The sequence below is a fragment of the Pelobates fuscus genome, chromosome 6 (assembly GCF_036172605.1).
Source record: "Pelobates fuscus isolate aPelFus1 chromosome 6, aPelFus1.pri, whole genome shotgun sequence".
Classification (NCBI taxonomy): domain Eukaryota; kingdom Metazoa; phylum Chordata; class Amphibia; order Anura; family Pelobatidae; genus Pelobates; species Pelobates fuscus.
Window position 1 is genome coordinate 150640224 of NC_086322.1, and position 19115 is coordinate 150659338.

The 19115-nt window shown below is 35.7% G+C and overlaps 1 protein-coding gene across 1 annotated transcript in view; it reads left to right on the top strand.

The window, feature by feature from the left end:
• FAT4 (FAT atypical cadherin 4) overlaps positions 1–19115 on the top strand; it is a 215263-nt gene that overhangs the window by 180033 nt on the left and 16115 nt on the right. The window contains exons 10-15 of the mRNA XM_063458418.1: positions 2037–2141; positions 6850–7157; positions 14808–14893; positions 16930–17109; positions 17381–17505; positions 18500–18711. Coding sequence (XP_063314488.1) covers positions 2037–2141; positions 6850–7157; positions 14808–14893; positions 16930–17109; positions 17381–17505; positions 18500–18711 — 1016 coding nt within the window. The remainder of the gene's footprint in view (positions 1–2036; positions 2142–6849; positions 7158–14807; positions 14894–16929; positions 17110–17380; positions 17506–18499; positions 18712–19115) is intronic.

A 19115-nucleotide genomic window follows, 5' to 3' on the forward strand; every position in this document is an offset into this window, starting at 1 on the left:
CTATTAAACAATAATTCCAAAAGTTTAAATAATTTTTTTTCTAAACCAGGAAACCAGTGTTTAGAAAGAACTGACATTTTAAAAGGTGACCATTTTGAAAAAAAAATAAGAAACAGTTACTGATCAGAATACAGCTGCAGAGTACATTACAGCAGGTCTACATATGGTAACAGTAGTGATACCATTACTTATAATTAAAAAGAGCATGTGCCTCATTTGCCAGATGAGCAAGATGCCAGCATCCTAGCACATTAAAGTGGTACTCTAAGCACCAACACAACATTATCTTAATAAAGCAATTTTTATGTATAGATCATACCCCTGCAGTCTCACAGCCAAATCTCTGCAATTTAGAGTTAAATCACTTTTGTTTCTGTTTATGGAGCCAAAGACAAACTTTGATTTAACTTTTTTTTTTTTAAATGTGTAAAAGATACCTTTGTTATACATTGTAAGAAGAACCTATATATGAGATATTTCTGGTGTGCACTTATCACCCTTATTTGTTTCCTTCATGACCTCACAGTGTGTTTACTTGCTGTGTTAACTAAACTTAATTCTTTGATTTCTGTGTGTGCACTTATCATCCTTATTTGTTTCCTTCATGACCTCACAGTGTGTTTACTTGCTGTGTTAACTAAACTTAATTTACACACAGAAGGATCCAGCATGCTCTAGCAGGCTATTGACAGAGCTGGAGATAAGAAAATCAAATTTAACAAACTACGCAATAGAAGAATTTTAAACATTAGATCTCTTTACAGGGAATGTGTAGAGAGACTAGGGCTGCATAAAGAAAGTGATACAACTCCTATATGGCAGAAAATTGAGTGTGTATAGTGTCCTGTTATGTTCATTTTATTAAAATGTTATAATATCTCATCTTACAAAGTTGTAACACAGACCTCCCACTTGTCCCATATCTGGTGGTACAGTCCTTATTTGGAACCTAGTTATTTTTATTCTCTAATCCATGGGTCCTCAAACTCCGCCCCCCCAGATGTTGCTGAACTACAACTCCCATGATCTCTGGCTATCTATGTAATTCAAATAATCATGGGAGTTGTAGTTCAGCAACATCTGGGGGGCCGGAGTTTGAGGACCCATGCTCTAATCCTTAAATTTAAACCTTGAATCACAAAATAGATAAGATAAAGGATCACTATAGTGTCAGGAAAACTAAGCGGTTTTCCTGACACCATAGTGCCCTTAGGGTGCCACCACCCTCAGGGTCCCCCCCCCTTTAGCAGCTTACCTTTTTCCAGCGCCGGGCTCCCTCGGTGCTGGTGACCTCTCCTCCCCCGCCGATGTCAGCTGGCTCTGCCGTCGTCAGCAGAGCTGAATGCGCATGTGAGTCAAGTGCTGCACGCACATTCAAGCTGTCAATAGGAAAGCATTTTTCGATGCTTTCCTATGGACGCTCTGCGTGATGGAGGCATAATATTCCTCCAGCGTCGCAGATGCGCCTCTAGTGGCTGTCCGGAAGACAGCCACTAGAGGCTGGCTTAACCCTGCAATGTAAACATTGCAGTTTCTCTGGAACTGCTATGTTTGCATCTGCAGGGTTAAAACCTGAGGGACCTGGCACCCAGACCACTTCATTGAGCAGAAGTGGTCTGGGTGACTATAGTGTCCCTTTAAATAAATAGTAAAAGATCAGTTGTAGAATATATATATATATATATATATATATATTTGTTGATCCTGAAGAAAGTCCATAGATTGGACTGAAACATTGGTCGTTTTTTAACTTGGAATAATAAAGTAAGAATTTTAACAAGACCGTGAGTGCTACTGACTACAACCCTTATCTGGATATCTTAAGCCACTGTGTGCACCCGGCATTGGAACTGTAATTTGGCCTGTGTGCAAGGAACTCTACTATATTTATATTTATATTTATATATATATATATATATATATATATATATATATAATGTTTGTGTATATAAAATACATTCTCGGTAATGAAAATGACATATAAAAAAAAAAAAAACAGCTGCACTATTATATAATCATAATTTCTCACGTTGCAGGTAAACTCTGTGAATCAGCAATTAATTACTGTGAATGCAATCCTTGCTTTAACGGGGGTTCTTGCCAAAGTGGAGTGGATGGCTACTACTGTCACTGTCCATTTGGTAAGTGCAATGAATAAAATGTGTGCAATGCAATTTAAGCAGCAATTAAAACAAGTCTTGGTATTTCTTTGATTGAAGCCAATAGTACATATTGTTCTTACTTTCAGCTCTTTTGGACTGCATTACATGTTGTTTTAGAATTGCAGACTTCCATAGAACTTTCGAATTTTATGGAGTTCTATAAAGTTAGAACTGAAAGGGTCAACATAAGGTAATTATGTATTTTATGGCCCTTCACAATCAGAAATATGAAAAGAGATGCCTCCTATTAGTCACTGTCTCCATTAATGCCAAGTTTAGACAGAGACACAGACACAGAGACTAGAAATAGCTCTCTAGTTTGTAAAACCATATATATTATATATTAGAAATATCTATATATAATGCAGAATGTAAACTATGTTTGACCCATGTTTGAACTGACATACGTATCCCGACATCTTTTATTTATATTAAAATACATGAAAAATTGTACATCAATTACCTTAATCATTAGCTGTGTACATGCTGTGTACTATTATAGCTTCTAACGTTGTTCTTCTTTTGTTTTCTTATTAACCCTTCAAGAACATAACACTATAAAAACATTGATTTTGACCGTTGATAAAAGCTAGGCCCACATATTGAAACCCATTTGCATGCATGGCTTGATCAAAGCCAGGTCAGAGTAGAAAATAACTGATTTACTGTGACATTATAGCAAGTTAATTATATTTTAAGCTCAAATGTATAGTCAGTGGCTGCAATTAAGGGGCGTCCTTACGCTTCTCTTTGTGTGGAGGTCAGCGAGGCAGCGACACAAAAGATGAAAGTTATCAGACTTGGTTATATATATTTAATACATTTTATTTAACATATAATCAATACTTCTGTTATGAGAGGAATCTTTCCAGGTAATGTCTCTTTAAAAGTTGAAACACTTAAATGTTGAAAAAATAGTTGATGATGTTCCACACTGCATTTGAGATGAGTATCTCTCTTTAAACGTCCTAAGTCACACAAAGGTGATTACATTAACTAATGAAGTTTTTCTCTGCAAAGTAAAATAATGTTTTAAAAGTCTATGCTTTATTGCCAGGATATACATCTTATTCAGGAAAGGAAATAGTGTTTAGTAACTCCACCATTTTTCATTTTTTAAATTCATTTTTACCTCAGTTCTCCAGTAGTCAAAAAAAATTATAATGTCTTGGTAAGTTCATCTGTAAAAATATTCTTGTATAGCTTCAGGTGATCAGTAGATTTAAAGTCTATGAAAGAATAATTAAAAAGAAAATGCTTGTCTTGTATAAATGGCCGTTCATAACTCAAGTTCGGGTTCACAACTCTACAAGTAAAATAAACTATGAAATCATGTTATTTCTCTATTACCTTTTATCATATCTCATCTTTAATTGTGAATTATATGAGTTCACTTTGGAAACCAAGCCTTTTTAAAGTGCCAATAGGATCGACATTTGGAAAGAAAACAACTAAGAAGGTTAAAGAAAGATGCATTTAAATAATTAGAACTATGTCTTCATAGGTTTTGGAAATCTATCTCAGTTAAATCACTTCTTTCCACTCTCTTTGAAAGCCAAACATATATATTTTTGTGAGACAGTTACCTCATAAGTTAGTGTATGTTTTCCAGTTTTTCCATGAGAATATAGCCATATTTATCAGATACAAGATCAGTAATTCTTGGAAGAATAAAGAAAACAGACAGCTAATTAGTTATCTTGGAGATGTTGTTTAGTGTTTAAAGGGGACTCATCATTAGAGAAAATATTTTTACTCAACTAACAATATTCAAAGAACACAGCAAAACATAGCATAGTCTGCCAGCAGGCAGATAATGTTATTTCAATGAGCAAATCATGTTTTATTATCCCATACTGCACGCATGCTTGTGTCTTCAGTGCAGTTATTCTTCGTAATGAATGGAAAATAATGCATGGATAATGCACAGATCACCTTTTTGCAGTTTTGTGTCTCTAATCTCAGGCAGAACCAGGACAGAGATTGTTGTGCCTCAGATTAGTGTTACACTTCCAATAGCACCTTCATCTGAAATAGCTGCCGACTGTGAATGTATCTCCCACTAATCTCTGTAGTCACCAAGACAACTTTAGCTTAATAAATCCGTTTTGGTATATGGATAATGCCTCTGAAGTTTCACTGCTAAAATCTCTTCCATTTAGGAGTTAAATCACTTTTATTTATGTTAATACAGTCCTAGCCACACCTCCCATGGCTGTGAATGACTCAGCCTGCATGAAAACAAAATGGTTTCATTTTCAAACAGATGTAACTTACTTTATAAGGTCCTTCTGCTCTGCAAACTGAACTTTAATTACATACAGGAGGCTCCTGCATTGTCCAACAAACTATTAACAGTGCAGGACATACTAAATTTAAAATTAAGCAGAATTTGCAATAAAGGAAGTGTAACATTAGATGACTCTTTACAGGAAGTGTTAGAAAGACTGTGTAAGTCACATGGAGGGAGATGTATCTAGGGCTGGATAAACAACGTGTTTAACTCCTAAATGGCATATAATTGACAGCAGGAGCATGATCAATACACTAAATATGCTTCATTAAAATAAAGTTGTTTTATTGACTATAGTGTCCATTTAAGGTAAGTTTTAATGTAAATGTTATTGTAATGTAGGGGTTAATGTTTAGTGTAGGGTTTAAAGAGTTACCCAAAAAAGCACTGTTTTCATAAACACTGCTGGTCGGCACCCCAAGCTTAAAAAAAAAAAAAAAAACAACAACAAAAACTTACCTTACTTTCCAATGCCGAGGCCAAATTCTCCCTCAACCTGATCTTCCTCCTCTGATGTAACTCCCTCTCTGGCAGGACAGAAGGGGGACCATGTAGGACAGCCTAAGAGGAGGGCAGTGGCAGCATGGGGTTGGGGTAATGTAGTAATTAATATGAACTTTAGTGTAGTGTGTTAAGATAATGTAGGGGTTAATGTGCAGTGCAGCGTATTATGGTAGCAAAGGGTTAAAATGATGCTGTAGATTAGTAGGAGTTGCCCCCCCCCCCCCCCCCCACACCCCTTAGCCCCCTCAGAATGGGTTAAAACTCACCTTATTTTCAGCTCTTCATGGGTCTGCTGATGCTGGCTCCACCCCATTGGTGACATCATCAAAATTGCTGTTTTTTTGGCCAATCCAATGCTTTCCCAGAGGGAAAGCATTGGATTGGCTAAAATTGGCAACGTATCGGGGCCAAACACCGTTTTGGCCAATCAGTACCTCCTCATAGAGATACATTGAATCAATACATCTATATGAGGAAAATTCAGCGTCTCCATGCAGCGTGTGGGGACACTGAATGGCAGAGCTGCCTACTGTGCAGCCCTGAGCCAGGAAGCACCTCCAGTGGCCATCTATGGAGTGGCCACTTGAAGGTGTCCCTAGGGGCAATGTAAACACTGCCTTTTCTCTGAAACCACAGTGTTTACATGAAAATGCCTGAAGGGAGCTATTATACTCACCAGAGCAACTACATTAAGCTGTAGTTGTTCTAGTGACTATAGTGTCCCTTTAACTGCTACATCATCTTAAACATTCTTAGCAAAATATGTAGTTATTGGCAGCTTTTTTTCTGTCCTATTCATTAATGGCAAGTTCATTTGATTTATCTACTTTTTAATTACCAAGACACTGTCAGCAGTGTTTAGGCTATTTAGATACAACTTTAGGTATCACAGGGATTTATGAGGAAATTTGCCATGGCATTATCCCATTCATGATAAATCAGACCTTTCACATTTCCAGATGACCCTGTTTTGAAATTTAACTAGATTACTTGATACACTTCAGTAAAATTTATAAAAACAGGATTTTCGTTTTAATAGGACTTTGTAAAAAAGGAAGCCAACTTCCCCAACTTTTAGCCTCATTAAAAGTCTTTTTTTGTGTGTGGAAAAAAGGTTAAAGAACAAATCAGGCACAACAAGTTGAAGAGAAAAATGAATCCGCTTTAGTTTTTTTGGCTGAAAATCATTCTATTGCTTTCCATGTGAAAGTAAGCTTAGGAAACCAGAAGGAATGAGAGACACAGTATGATTAATGAAGTGCAGGAAGCTGTATTTGACTTGCATACAAAGAGGGAAAAAATATCAAATACCTGGTTAGTGAGGCCATCTCTTGTACAGAGTTGGATGTTCTTTACCTGCTATTAAAATTCACATTAGTCATGGATATTCATTTTAGCCCACCATAGTTATTTAATGAAGATACCATAAAAGGTTAAGAAAAATAAAAGGGGGGCATTAAAGAAAAACAGCTGGAATTAATTTTACCATGTTAACCCTTTCCTTGTGTTCACTGTCTTTGTTGAGCTGCTCTATTGTTCCACATAGATAAGAAGGCAAGCGATCCCTACTCATATGGTAGTACATATGCAAGTATAGTTTAGGCAAGGCTAGTGAAAACACGCTAATTCCTTAAAATGTGAATTTGGGGAAATTGACAATGGTGTTGCACATTTGTGTTCAAAATAGGTGAATTAGAAACATTTTAAAACTTAGGTTTAACTTTGTAGCTTTTTTGACCTGAATTTTACACTTACTTGACCAATTCTTCACATTTCCTGATTTACAGAATAAGTCATATTTTACGAGTACCTGAAATCAAATAACAGTAACTCAAAATTAAACGTTCATATCAATACTTCTCGATAACACGCTTTACTGTTTCTTTTTAGGTGTCTTTGGAAAACACTGTGAATTAAATAGTTATGGGTTTGAAGAACTGTCTTACATGGAGTTCCCCAGTCTGGACCCTAACAATAACTACATCTATATAAAGTTTTCTACCATAAAAAGCAATGCCTTACTCCTTTACAATTATGACAACCAGACTGGGGATACAGCAGAGTTCTTGGCCTTGGAAATAGTAGAAGAAAGGATGCGATTTTCCTATAATCTTGGCAGTGGCACTTACAAGCTTACCACAATGAAGAAGGTGTCTGATGGACAGTTCCACACAGTGATCGCACGGAGAGCCGGAATGGTAGGAAACTTTTCTTGAGCATCACTTTTTCTTTCCTTCTTAAATTTTTCCTTCTTAAACAGGCATTTGTTTACAAAAACATCACTTTAAAAAAAAAAAAAAACCTAAAACAATTGAAAAACTTCCTGCTTGTCTGCATTTTACGAATATGCTAATTGATGCACAGCAGGAAATCAAAAGCTCATTGCACATGCAGCAGGATGACTTTTACCCAACATGCTTATGGAACATTTCAATAATAAATTGAATTTAATTAATCAAAAGTGACTATATTTATAATATGCAGTACACATACACATATGGCACGCATTGAAAAGTTACCTTATTAAGAGAAATGAACCTTAGGAATGTATTACTGATTAATAACTTTTGGACCTTAAGTTTTCCATGCTTACAAAATTATTTAAACATTTGTTACAGCCTTCATCATGGTTAGTTGTGATAAAACTGTGTATTTAACCTCTATATACTAGGTTAACAAAGCACAGCATCCAATACAAAATGGCCTGTTTAGCAAAATCTGTGAAGTCCTTTCTCAGTAAAGATTTTGCTCTGATTTGCATGTAGATGCAGTAAAAAAAGACATACTTTTGCAGCCAGAAATTCATTCAGCATGGGGAAAAACAGATCACATTTCCCAGTTACTTATTACTGATAACAAGGAGACTTTAAAAAAACAAGAAAAAAAACATACCTAGTTTTCTCTCCAAGTAAACATTCCTTGTATCAGGAAATGGATTTTTAACTACTCAGTTTCATGTTGTAAATAGTCATTGTAAATCACATCACATATACGTTGGGCATAATGACTGAACAGTGAGTTGTGTTTGTGAAATGCTGTGACTGTTGATTTGCAAAATAAAAGTACTGGAGACATTGTTTAGCTATTCTAGTTCTGAAACTTGTTTATTAACTTACGGCAAGCTACTTTTTAACGAAAAAAACTCTTTGAACAATTACCAATGTATTGATTGACCCCTCCAATCTGATTCTGTGTGTAAACAGCTCAGATGGTGAAAAAGAATTAAAGTTACCAATTTTGATTTACGTTACAACCCCATAACCACTACAGCTAGCTAGCTGTAGTGGTTATAGTGCCAGAATGGGGCCCCCCATTGCAAGAAGTTAAAAACTGTTTTACTTGACTTGTCACCTTTTGTTCGTCTGACATACTATACTCAATTGCAATGTTGGCACAACACAACCTGTAGTGAATAACGACTAATATAACAGGTAAAGAGGGCCTTGTCCATGAGCTAAAATTTAGCCAATGAAGCATTTTTGTTTTACAAAGTTCCTAGTTAGATAGCCCATGAGCTTACAATCTAAAGGTTATAAGGGGGATTTGAGACATGAGGTAGCAGGGGAATTTGAAAGTGATGGCCAGAGAAGCGTAAAGCAAAGTTTCAGCTGATGTTAATGTGTTATGGGTAAGGGGGTAATTGAGTAAAATCTCAAGCAACTGGAGGAACATGCTCTAAATTTAGAAGGAGGGGTCGTGTAGAATATTTAGAGAAAATTAAGAGCCTGTGTTTTTTTGTTTGTGGGTTTGTAAATCAAGACCTAAGAAACAGGGATAGAGATAAGACACAGTTATTTTCAGCTAGGTGGGGCCAATGGTGAAGAGATAGAGGGGATGGGTCGAGCAAATATTTTTTTTGTAAACAATTGAAAAAGTTTCCAACCAAATTCTGTCACCCAAAATATTTATTACTATGTGTACATGAATATTAATGGAATACATTCACATAAAATAACAATGAAAAACTGCATGCACAGAAAAGTATAATAGTAAATGTAACATTGTTATAGTAACAAATAATAATATGGTGACAAAACTAGAATATGTGAGCTGGACAATCTTCCAAGGTTCAGTCAGTAACCAAAAGTTGCAGGGAGAGGCGAAATGAAGAGTCCAAGTTTTTGCTGTGGGTTTGTGAATCAAGGCCTAAAAAACAGTTAAGGAACATTTTAGTATAAGGACTACAAAGCTGTATTCCTAATACTAAAGTTTTCCTCTGCCCCCCTCCCCCCCCACCCCCTTGCTCCCCAGTAATTACAGGGTTAAAAAAACCTTTTACATTCACCTTATCCTAGCCCTGAGGTCCCTTGGCCCTGGCTTATCTCCGCCCCACACGCATTAAGCCTTACCCATAGAAAAGCATTGAATCAATTATTTCCTATGGGGTATTTGAAGACGCTGGACGTCCTCGTGCAAAGCGTGATGATGTCCAGCGTAGTTACACGAAGTTAAACAGCAGGAAGTGCCTCTAGTGGCTGTCTGGCAGTCTGGACCCTGCAATAGAAAAATCACAGTTTATCTAAAACTGGAATGTTTCACATTGCAGGATTAAGGGAACAGGGACAGTGCACCCAGATCACTTCAATGAGATCAAGTTGTCTGGATGCCTATAGTGTCCCTTTAATATGCTCATTTTCTTCTTCTGGATATATGCTGAGTTTGCTGAATACTTGACAGGCCTGTATCAGGGTTTCCTGTTCTGGCAAATTATGTTGTCAGTTTAATTAAAAAAATGAAAATCTGCTCATCATTTGTTCTAATCGAATCAAGTACCAGATACATTTAATCGGTTACTCTAGTTCTTTTTTTTAAATATTTTTTTTCTACTTATAATGACCTATTGGGCATTATTCTTTAGGTTTAACCTTCTCTTAACTAATTATTAAAAATGAGGTCCAACCAAATGCGTTCTTCCTTTCCATACCAGGAATATGCAATAATGTTTTTTTGGGGGTTTTTTTGTAAGCAGCTTCGTTCATGTTTACTCACAAATAAAGCTGCTTTGTGTCTATATGATCACTGTACAGCTTTCGAAAAGCTGATAGCAGATCTACCACTTCCATAAACACCTGCTGCACAGAGAGTTACTGTCGGTGCGTCCTTGAAAACAAAATGGAGCTCCAAGGTGGGCTGAGATAAACTGCAAAGTCTTTGCAGCAAATTAGGAACCCTCAAAGTCTAGTATTCATTCCATCTTTTTAAATATTTTGCTTCTGTTTTCATTCCTTTTCTACATGACATATTAAAAAGTTGTGGTTAACTCCAGTCCGGAATGTCCCTTCAAATTTTGAACCAACCCATATGAATATTACGTATTGTGTCCTGACAACATCTGTGGCTCATCATTTGGATCTGGTCATTGAAAGCAATTACTGAACCTCACAGAGCAGATTGTGGAAGCTGTAAAATTGCTTCCCCTCCACATTTATGGATTTTTCTGCAACATATGTTAACTTTCTTCTTCTGGATAAATGTTGAGTTTGCTGAAAACTTGACAGGCCGGTACCAGGGTTTCCTGTTCTGGCACATTATGATGACAGTTTAATTTAAAAAAAATGAATCTGCTCAAACATTATTCTGATCGAATGAAGGTCCAGATACATTTAAAGAGTTACTCCAACCCTTTTTGAAATATTTTTTTTTCTACGTATTAGGCTGCTATACGGTCTCAAAGGCAACATAGGCGCAGCAAACCAATCTGGCAAATTTCAATGTACAAACATGGAAAAGGGGAAAGCCCTACATTTGACCCCTGTAAGTTTGCAAAAAAACATAAAACCTGTACATTGGGGGCACTGCTGTAATCGGAAGATGTTGCTGAACACATACCGGGGTATTCTTTGTCAGTAACACATAACAGCAACTGAGAATTCATGCCTAAAGTACAATGTGAGAGAAAAATAACACAAAAAAATGACTACCGAAAAGGTTGGCAAAGACTGGTGGTAGAATTAGTGCATGGAAAATGTTAATATACCACCATTTGAAATACTCTAGGATGTCTACTTTTCAAAAATATATGGTTTGATGGGGTAAATTACATTGGCTGGCTTCAAAAATGTCCAAATAGGACATGGGTGCATGATGACCAGCTGTGAAAATTCCAAGTTGGAAAACTGGAATGCGCACCCTCCAAATAAGGTCTCTTAGCCCCAAGAGAACCCGACACACCTTTACATGGGTGGTATCACTGTACTCAGGAGATGTTGCTGAACACATATTGTGGTATTCTTTGGCAGTAATACATAACAGGAGCTGAGAAACCATGTGTAAAGTACAATGTGTGTAAAAAATACCACAAAAAATGACTACTCAAAAGGTTGACAAAGACTGGTGGTAGAATTGGTGCATAGAAAGTGTTAAAATACCACCATTTGAAATACCCTAGGGTGTCTACATTTCAAAAATATATGGTTTGATGGAAGTAAATTACATTGGCTGGCTTAAAAAATGTCCCAAATAGGACATGGGTTCATGATGACCAGCTGAGACTATTCCAAGTTGGAAAACTGGAATGCACACCCTCCAAATAAGGTATTTTAGCCCCCAGACACACCTATAGATGGGGGTATCACTGTACTCGGGAGATATTGCTGAACACATATTGGGGTGATCTTTGGCAGTAACCCTTAAAGTTCTCCATACATGTATTCTTAAATTGCTATGTGTGTCAAAGAAAATCACCAGTTATTATTATATTTTTAAAATTTGGCATAGATTGGTGGTAAATGGTTGCATGAAAAGAGTCAAAACACCTCAAGTTTATTACCTTAGGTTGTCTTCTTTTAAAAAATATATACATGTGAAGGGTTATTCGGGGGTTCCTGTCAGATATCAGATATCAGAACATATTAACATTTGGGCATTTCTAAACTCAGGGCAAAATTTAGAAACTCTTTAGCATGGGTGTTTTTTTTGCGGCTGTAGATGCGTAACAGATTTTAGGGGTCAAAGTTCAAAAAGTGTGTTTTATTAAAATGTTTTTTCATCATATTTTATAAAAAAAATTATCATAAATTATATGATATGATGAAAATTATGGTATCTTTAGAATGACCATTTAATGGAGAGAAAAACACTATAATATGTATGGGTACAGTAAATGAGTAAGAGGGAAATTACAGCTAAACACCACAGAAATGTAAAAAGAGCCTGGTCTGGTCACTAAGGGTTTAAATCAAATTACTAAAGTGATCATGATGATTGGAGTAACCCTTTAATACAGCCCATACAGTGTGCTAAGGACAGTTTTAAGGTTAATGAAGCATTTGTTGAGTTAAGTCTGACATTTTCATTTTTCAAAGAAAAACGTAATTCTATCGGCAATTTGTCTGTTTATCAACAGATAAACTATAAACAAATTATTGTGAATTTGTCAATTTAAGGTATGTATTGTGAATAACAGTTTAAAAACTCCTTGGGGGAAAAACTGGATTTCAGGATAAATAGAACAGCATAGGCTTCCATAGCCCTGGTGTTTAGTAAATCAAATAATTGTTCATTTTATATAGTTATTGACCTGGTTTTTCCTCCCAGTTGGTCTTTCTTTCTCTCTTGTAATACTCATTTTATAACCTCCTTAAATCATTATGAGTAAACATCATACTCCTTTATAAGCAAAAGTTATCTTTCAGTCTAACTTGGTTTTACCTAAATTCACCATCCTTTCTTCATTCCTTTTATATTATTGCACTTTCAGCATTCTAATTTAAACCCAAGATCATGTTTCACTATTCATTGTCCTTCACTTTAATCCATTAAAACCTGTAAACTTTCCATCATATCATGCTCTTTGCTCTACTTGGTACAAGTATTAGAGTAATTAAGCGTTTATGTTTCCTTTGTCTTTATGAAGATCTAGAGATCTTGACTGAAGAATTTGAATCCCATACACTTAGGTCTCCAGTGATTTATATATTGGCATTCCTACCACTCTACTTATGTTACTAATTTCACTTCCTATGCAATTTAGCATTCCAAAGCAATACAAAGGTCACTTTCCGCCCTTGTTATTTCAAGTTAACATTATAGTTTGCCTTGTTGACTACTATTTAAACTTGATGATGGCATTAAATTGACCATCTGACACACCATCCACCTCCCTTTTTTACGTGTAGTCAATTTAATTCCATATGCTAACGATTTTAATTCTTCATTCAGTATGCAAGTAGTATTAGGTCCATGGCTTACATTTTAAGTAATTATGTGATTTGCTAATTGTAGAGCAGTACATCACATATGCTATGGTTAATTTGGGGCACATAGTGGCATAATGATATTTTCCCTGCCACATACAATTGTGCTGAATGAAACATGACATACACATATTCAATGTATGACATCTGTCCTGAACATATAGGATTTTAAATCTCTCATCTCTTAAAATGCACTAGGATTGAGCAAGGTTAGGCATCATTTGAAAAAGAATCCAGAGAATAACAAGGCACATATTAAAATGAAAATCCATATATTTTCTTTGAAAGGAAACATTATCTTAATCTCTATTAAAATATCAATAAGAAGAACAAATTGTAATATGGTTGAATGAATTATTAAATTAAGATATTTGTGCTGTAATTATATTGTTTCAAGATGGTTGACTTTTTCATGTATATTGTTGTATGTATGGTCCATTATTGTCATTTTATAACATTATTTGTACAGGATATATAGTATGGAACATTATGTATAGTTTAGATATGCCTATAGAATGACCCTATGCATCATATGATACAATTAATAGAGTAGCTATGTAGTAATCACATGATGTACAATTGCAGCATGGGTCATGGGCCACCTGCAAAACGTATTGTACCAGGTATAGTGTGACTGATCCATGTCTCCTTAAAATGAATGCAAGCATATAGTGTGAATTAAATCACTACTGTAGAGAGCAACCTCAACAATGATCTGCATATTCTCTTCCTTTAGACCAGGGTTCTCCAAACTCTAGAGGTTGCCGAACTACAAGTCCTATGATTCTTTAGATAGTCAGATAATCTTGGGAGTTGTAGTTCAGCAACATCTGGAGGGCCAGAGTTTTGAGAACCCTGCTTTAGACCACCAGGAACTGGATTCCACACCAAAGTAGTGTTGTGGGTGTGCAACCTTTCATAATCGGCTAGCCCAAGTTGTGGTGTGGGTCCTGAATATGTTCCAGGATAAGTTCTTCATATTTTAATCACTGGATTAAACCCACTAAAATAGAAAGTAAGCTTAGTTTGTAGAAAAAAATTGGCAACTATTTAAAAAACATCAGTGTAGAGGAAGCATTGGCTAGAGTAGGTGGATCTCTAATATCAAGCCAACCCCACTTGCTTGAATTGGCAATTAAAATGGTACACTGGGCAGATGTCTTATGTGGCAGTTTTTAAAATCTGACCTCTATGAAAAGTAACATAAAATTCTATTTTTGTAGAGTTTAGATCATGTAGAGCGCTCCTCAATACTGGGAGGTTTTAGTCATACATATAGCTATCTTCCATTTGCCAGTAAAACCCAAAGATCCCTAGCCATATATTTTAAGACAAACTAACAAAGTGCTATAATGTGGAGACATAGTCTGGTGGTTTTCAGGGTAAATTATAATTTGGATTTTTGCCTCACTTAACAAATATGAACTACTATGCACTGCTTATAATGAAGTTTTTACCTAATACTTTTTTTGCAATACTATTTTTGCAATTGCAATAGACACTGATAATGTGGAATACAGCATAAACACTTTACTGTGAAGATTAACTTTAACCTTTGAGTGTTAGGCGAATAGAAAACATATTGCTTTCTAAAATTGCAAATTGAGATACCATGGTGCCATATCAAATTTGCCCTGTGACCTTTTTTGGCAGGCGGCATCGTTGACTGTGGATACTTGTTCAGAAGACAAGGAGCCTGGGTTCTGCACCGTCAGTTCTTCTGCTGTTTCTACTGATTGGTAATTGTTAAAATACTCTTTTTCTTCAAAATAATTCTAAAAGAAATTTTGCGTTGAAATTACATTACAAAATGTTTAATTATCATTGTTTTTGTGTTGGTCGGTGGAAACTTTAATTACACTAAACATTTTTTCTTTGATAAACAGTATTAAAAATTGTTTACAGATATACAGTATACCCACACATTTAAAAAACAGTTGCCTAATGCTGGCTCAATCACAGTCACAATCACACCATTCATATGCTTATACCTACACTTTTTCTATTAGTGGTTCAGTGAAGAAGGGAACAATACCAAACATTACACAATGTAGCTTAAACAATCACGTTTATAGAAAAGAAGATTTATATTCACATTAATGGGACCATTTTTTAGTATTGAATTATATGACCAATTGAACTTGAAAAATTACTGTGAACACTTTTCAGTTAATTAAAGTAGACTAGTCATTTTTATTTTGGTTTCTACTGTATCTTTTAGATTATACTCCCCTCTGTGTCACTTGCCTTTGTTTATATTTATTGTCTTTCCTTTTTTTGTGCTGGATCCCAATATCTGGGAGCAGCAATTTTGTTATCCTCTGTCCATGATGTCTGCAGCTTCCTATCTGTCAGAATGTGTTTAATGATGGATTGTGGGTACATTTGATTGGCAAGTGAAACAGGACATTGTTTTAAACCCTGCCCATTGTCACGTTTTGTCAATCTGACTGCTATACTTGAGGAAAAGTAGTTTTAATGAAAACTAGAGCGCTCAGGAAAAAAAATAAAAAAAATGGATTCAGACACAGAACGATGTAGAGAAACAGATTGGATGAAGGTTATTTTGGTGACAGAGTTGCTTTAAATATTACCCCAAAATATAGCAAATGGATTTGTGCATGATCAGACTAAACCAACAAACACCTACTCTCAATTGATGATTTTTGAAAATAGCATCACCAAACTTATTCCATACGTCCCAACAGTCCCAGATTTGATGGTATACACAAATGTTGGCTTCTGGTCTGACGTCCTGGGTGGTCTCAAGGCACTGTGCCCATGTGACAGATATACAATAGCTCTTTGCAACTAGGCAGCCTTGAGTGGGGCTGGCAGAGTGACTGTCAATCAGCATGACATGCATACACCCCAGGCTGACCATTTAGAGTTTATTGTGGTCTGCTACAGGACCAGATTAACTTTAGGGTCAGATCTTGGCTTTATTGCCCACCCTCCTCTTTGTGTCTGCTTCCTTTAACAAGTTCATATCTCTCAATGTTGAAATGTTTGCTTATACAAACAACTCCTGATTCAGGAATTAAATAAAATAACATTTAGAATTGTACAGTGTTGTTATTATTAGCATTATATACAAAATTGCTTGTTACAATACACTTGCTGCACCAGAATGTATATATTTAACAAGTAATTGACAAAAATAATTTGACAAACACAAAAGGTGAAGAAGGCACTGCACACACAACTGTAATCAAAATATCAATTTGTAGCATATTTAAAGGAACAGACACAGGACAGAACAGACACAGGTCAGAAGACAGCAGATTAATGTCACATAATGGGCATCAGTAGACTCACTCTATTCATAACTGATCTGGCACATAGTTAGCAGATTATGCTGGTATCATACTTGTACTGTAAGCATTGCGGCAGGCTGTTATTATGCTTTGAGTGCTTCTTCTAAATAAACAGACAATAATGTGCAATATTTATTTCAAATGAGAAGTTCAGACAATGTCATATAAAAAAAGTAAAATATATGGAGTTCTGAGTTGCTTAATGTAAAAAGTTACAACATATCAGCTTGATGTTTTGAGAGCTGACTCCAACTTGTTAAATACTTACCTGAATATTTAATGATCATGAGTAGAAATATCAGCAGGACGGTGAGCTCAATAGAAGCATATACTAAGCATGTGGTATAAGTATACACGTCTTGTGTTCTGTCTAGACACAAAAATGGTGATTTATGCTATCATCATTATTGCTTTAAAAATGTGATTCATTGTGCAATGATTCTTATTTTCTGGAACAGGACCTTGGATGTTCAGCCAAACAGAATAACAGTAGGAGGTATCAGATCTCTGGAACCAATACTACAAAGAAGAGGACAAGTTCAGAGCCATGACTTTGTAGGTTGCATAATGGAATTTGCAGTCAATGGTCGTCCTCTAGAACCCAGCCAAGCGTTGTCAGCACAAGGAATCCTAGACCGGTATGTCTTTTGAAACACAATAGATCTGTTTCATTTGTTTAATGTCTCATTGTGGTATGTTCTTTTTTTTTTCTTTTTTTTTTAAGATGCAAAGAGTTAACATCACCTATATTAACCTATAATGTTTGCATTTTTATTATTTCAAGAATAGTCAAAACATCATCACATATTTTACATGGGGGTTTTACATGCTATATTTGAGACTGGCATTATGTAACTGTTATGCAGATGAATTGACTGATACATATTGAATTTGTGTCTATTTTTGTAGGTGTCCCAGATCGGAAGGAGCCTGCACAGCCACAACTTGCCAAAATGAAGGAGCCTGTGTGGATAATTGGTTCTGGCAACAGTGCAACTGTAAAGATGGTTTTACTGGGAAGCACTGTGAAAGATGTATGTTAAGTTTTAAATTGCTATGTAATGAGTTTGCGTTTGAAAGGAAAATAGCCCAACTAACCACAATATCAAGTAATGCATATCATATATCAGTTTCATGTTTTACTTATTGTTAGAGCTATCATTCATACAACACAGCATGAAGAAAGTTGAGAGAGGCATTTACTGTATTTTGTGCAATATAAGAAGCATTTTCTTTGAAGAAAAATATGCTATGGAATTGTCCATTTTTAGATCACAATTTCAGGTGAATTATTTTTGCATTTTTGTTTCTTGAATTAATACAGTATTTCCTAATGAATTATACCTTATGTTCTTAAAGGGTTTCTCCAACAATGTGTTGTTTTACATAAAATAATGCCCTATTGGCATTATACTTTTGGTTCCCTCTACAAAAAGCTCAAAGAGCGTCTTAAAAGTTTTACTTATCTTAATCCAGCGCCAGGGCGAAGCTCCTCGGCGAAACCCATGTCTGACATCATGATAGTCATGCGTTGTCTAGCAATCTCCTGAAGCAATCTTGATTATCTCAGCCTCATCAAATGCTTTCCCATATGAAAGCATTGGGAGGCTATTGTGCATGTGCCACAAAACGCCATGCTGCACCAATCTCAACATGCAGAGCATGGAGATGCTGAACACCAGTGTTGCACACTGTGAAGCACTGGACTAAGAAACACCTCTAGTGGCCATCTGAGTGACTGCCAATAAGGGTGTTCCTAGGCAGCAATTTAAACTCTGCCCTTTCTATCCAAAGGCAGTGTTTACAGGGCTAAAACTGCTGGAACATGCTGTGGAAACCAGAACCACTACATTATGTTGTAATGGTTCTGGTGACTATAGTGTCCCTTTAATTATTCTCAATTTGATATTATTATTTTCTTGATCTTATACTTATAATAAACTGCCAGATTAAAAAAAACTAAAAAGTTTAAATTAAATGTTGTATATGTCATATTTAATGCTTACTCTTAAATTGTTTCTATTTCAGACATGAATGCAGATACTGCCTTATCTCTTGAAAGCAAAGGATACCTTGAATATTTTATCAGTCAGACGAGAAAACGTGATTATTTGATGAAACATCATCATGTAGATTCGGAATCTGTCCATAGCAATCACCTTGAAATAAAATTTAGAACCAGAAGTGAGAATGGCATCCTTCTTCAAATTCATGAAACCAGCAATTATACCATTGTGAAGGTAAATATATTTTATGATAAAACAAACAAATAGCAAGGTTCAGCGCTAGAAAAGCCAAAAGTCTCTCTTTTCTCTTTTTGGAGAAGCACCTTCATGTGTCCTCATGTAATATATGCAATGGGAAATTAAAGGAGAATGGAGGATAATATAAATGTAGTATATTCTACAAATGGAGTGTGGAGGAAAAAGGGATACACTTGCAGGAAATGGAGCTATGAACTTGCTTCTATAAGATGCACTTAAGGATGTGCAATATATCTCTTGGTCCAGGTGGGTAGTCCAAAAATATAAAATAAAACAGAAATGGCAAATTGGCAATATATGAATCTATAGGGTAAGGATACAGTAAATTGGCAATATATGAATCTATAGGGTAAGGATACAGTAAATTGGCAATATATGAA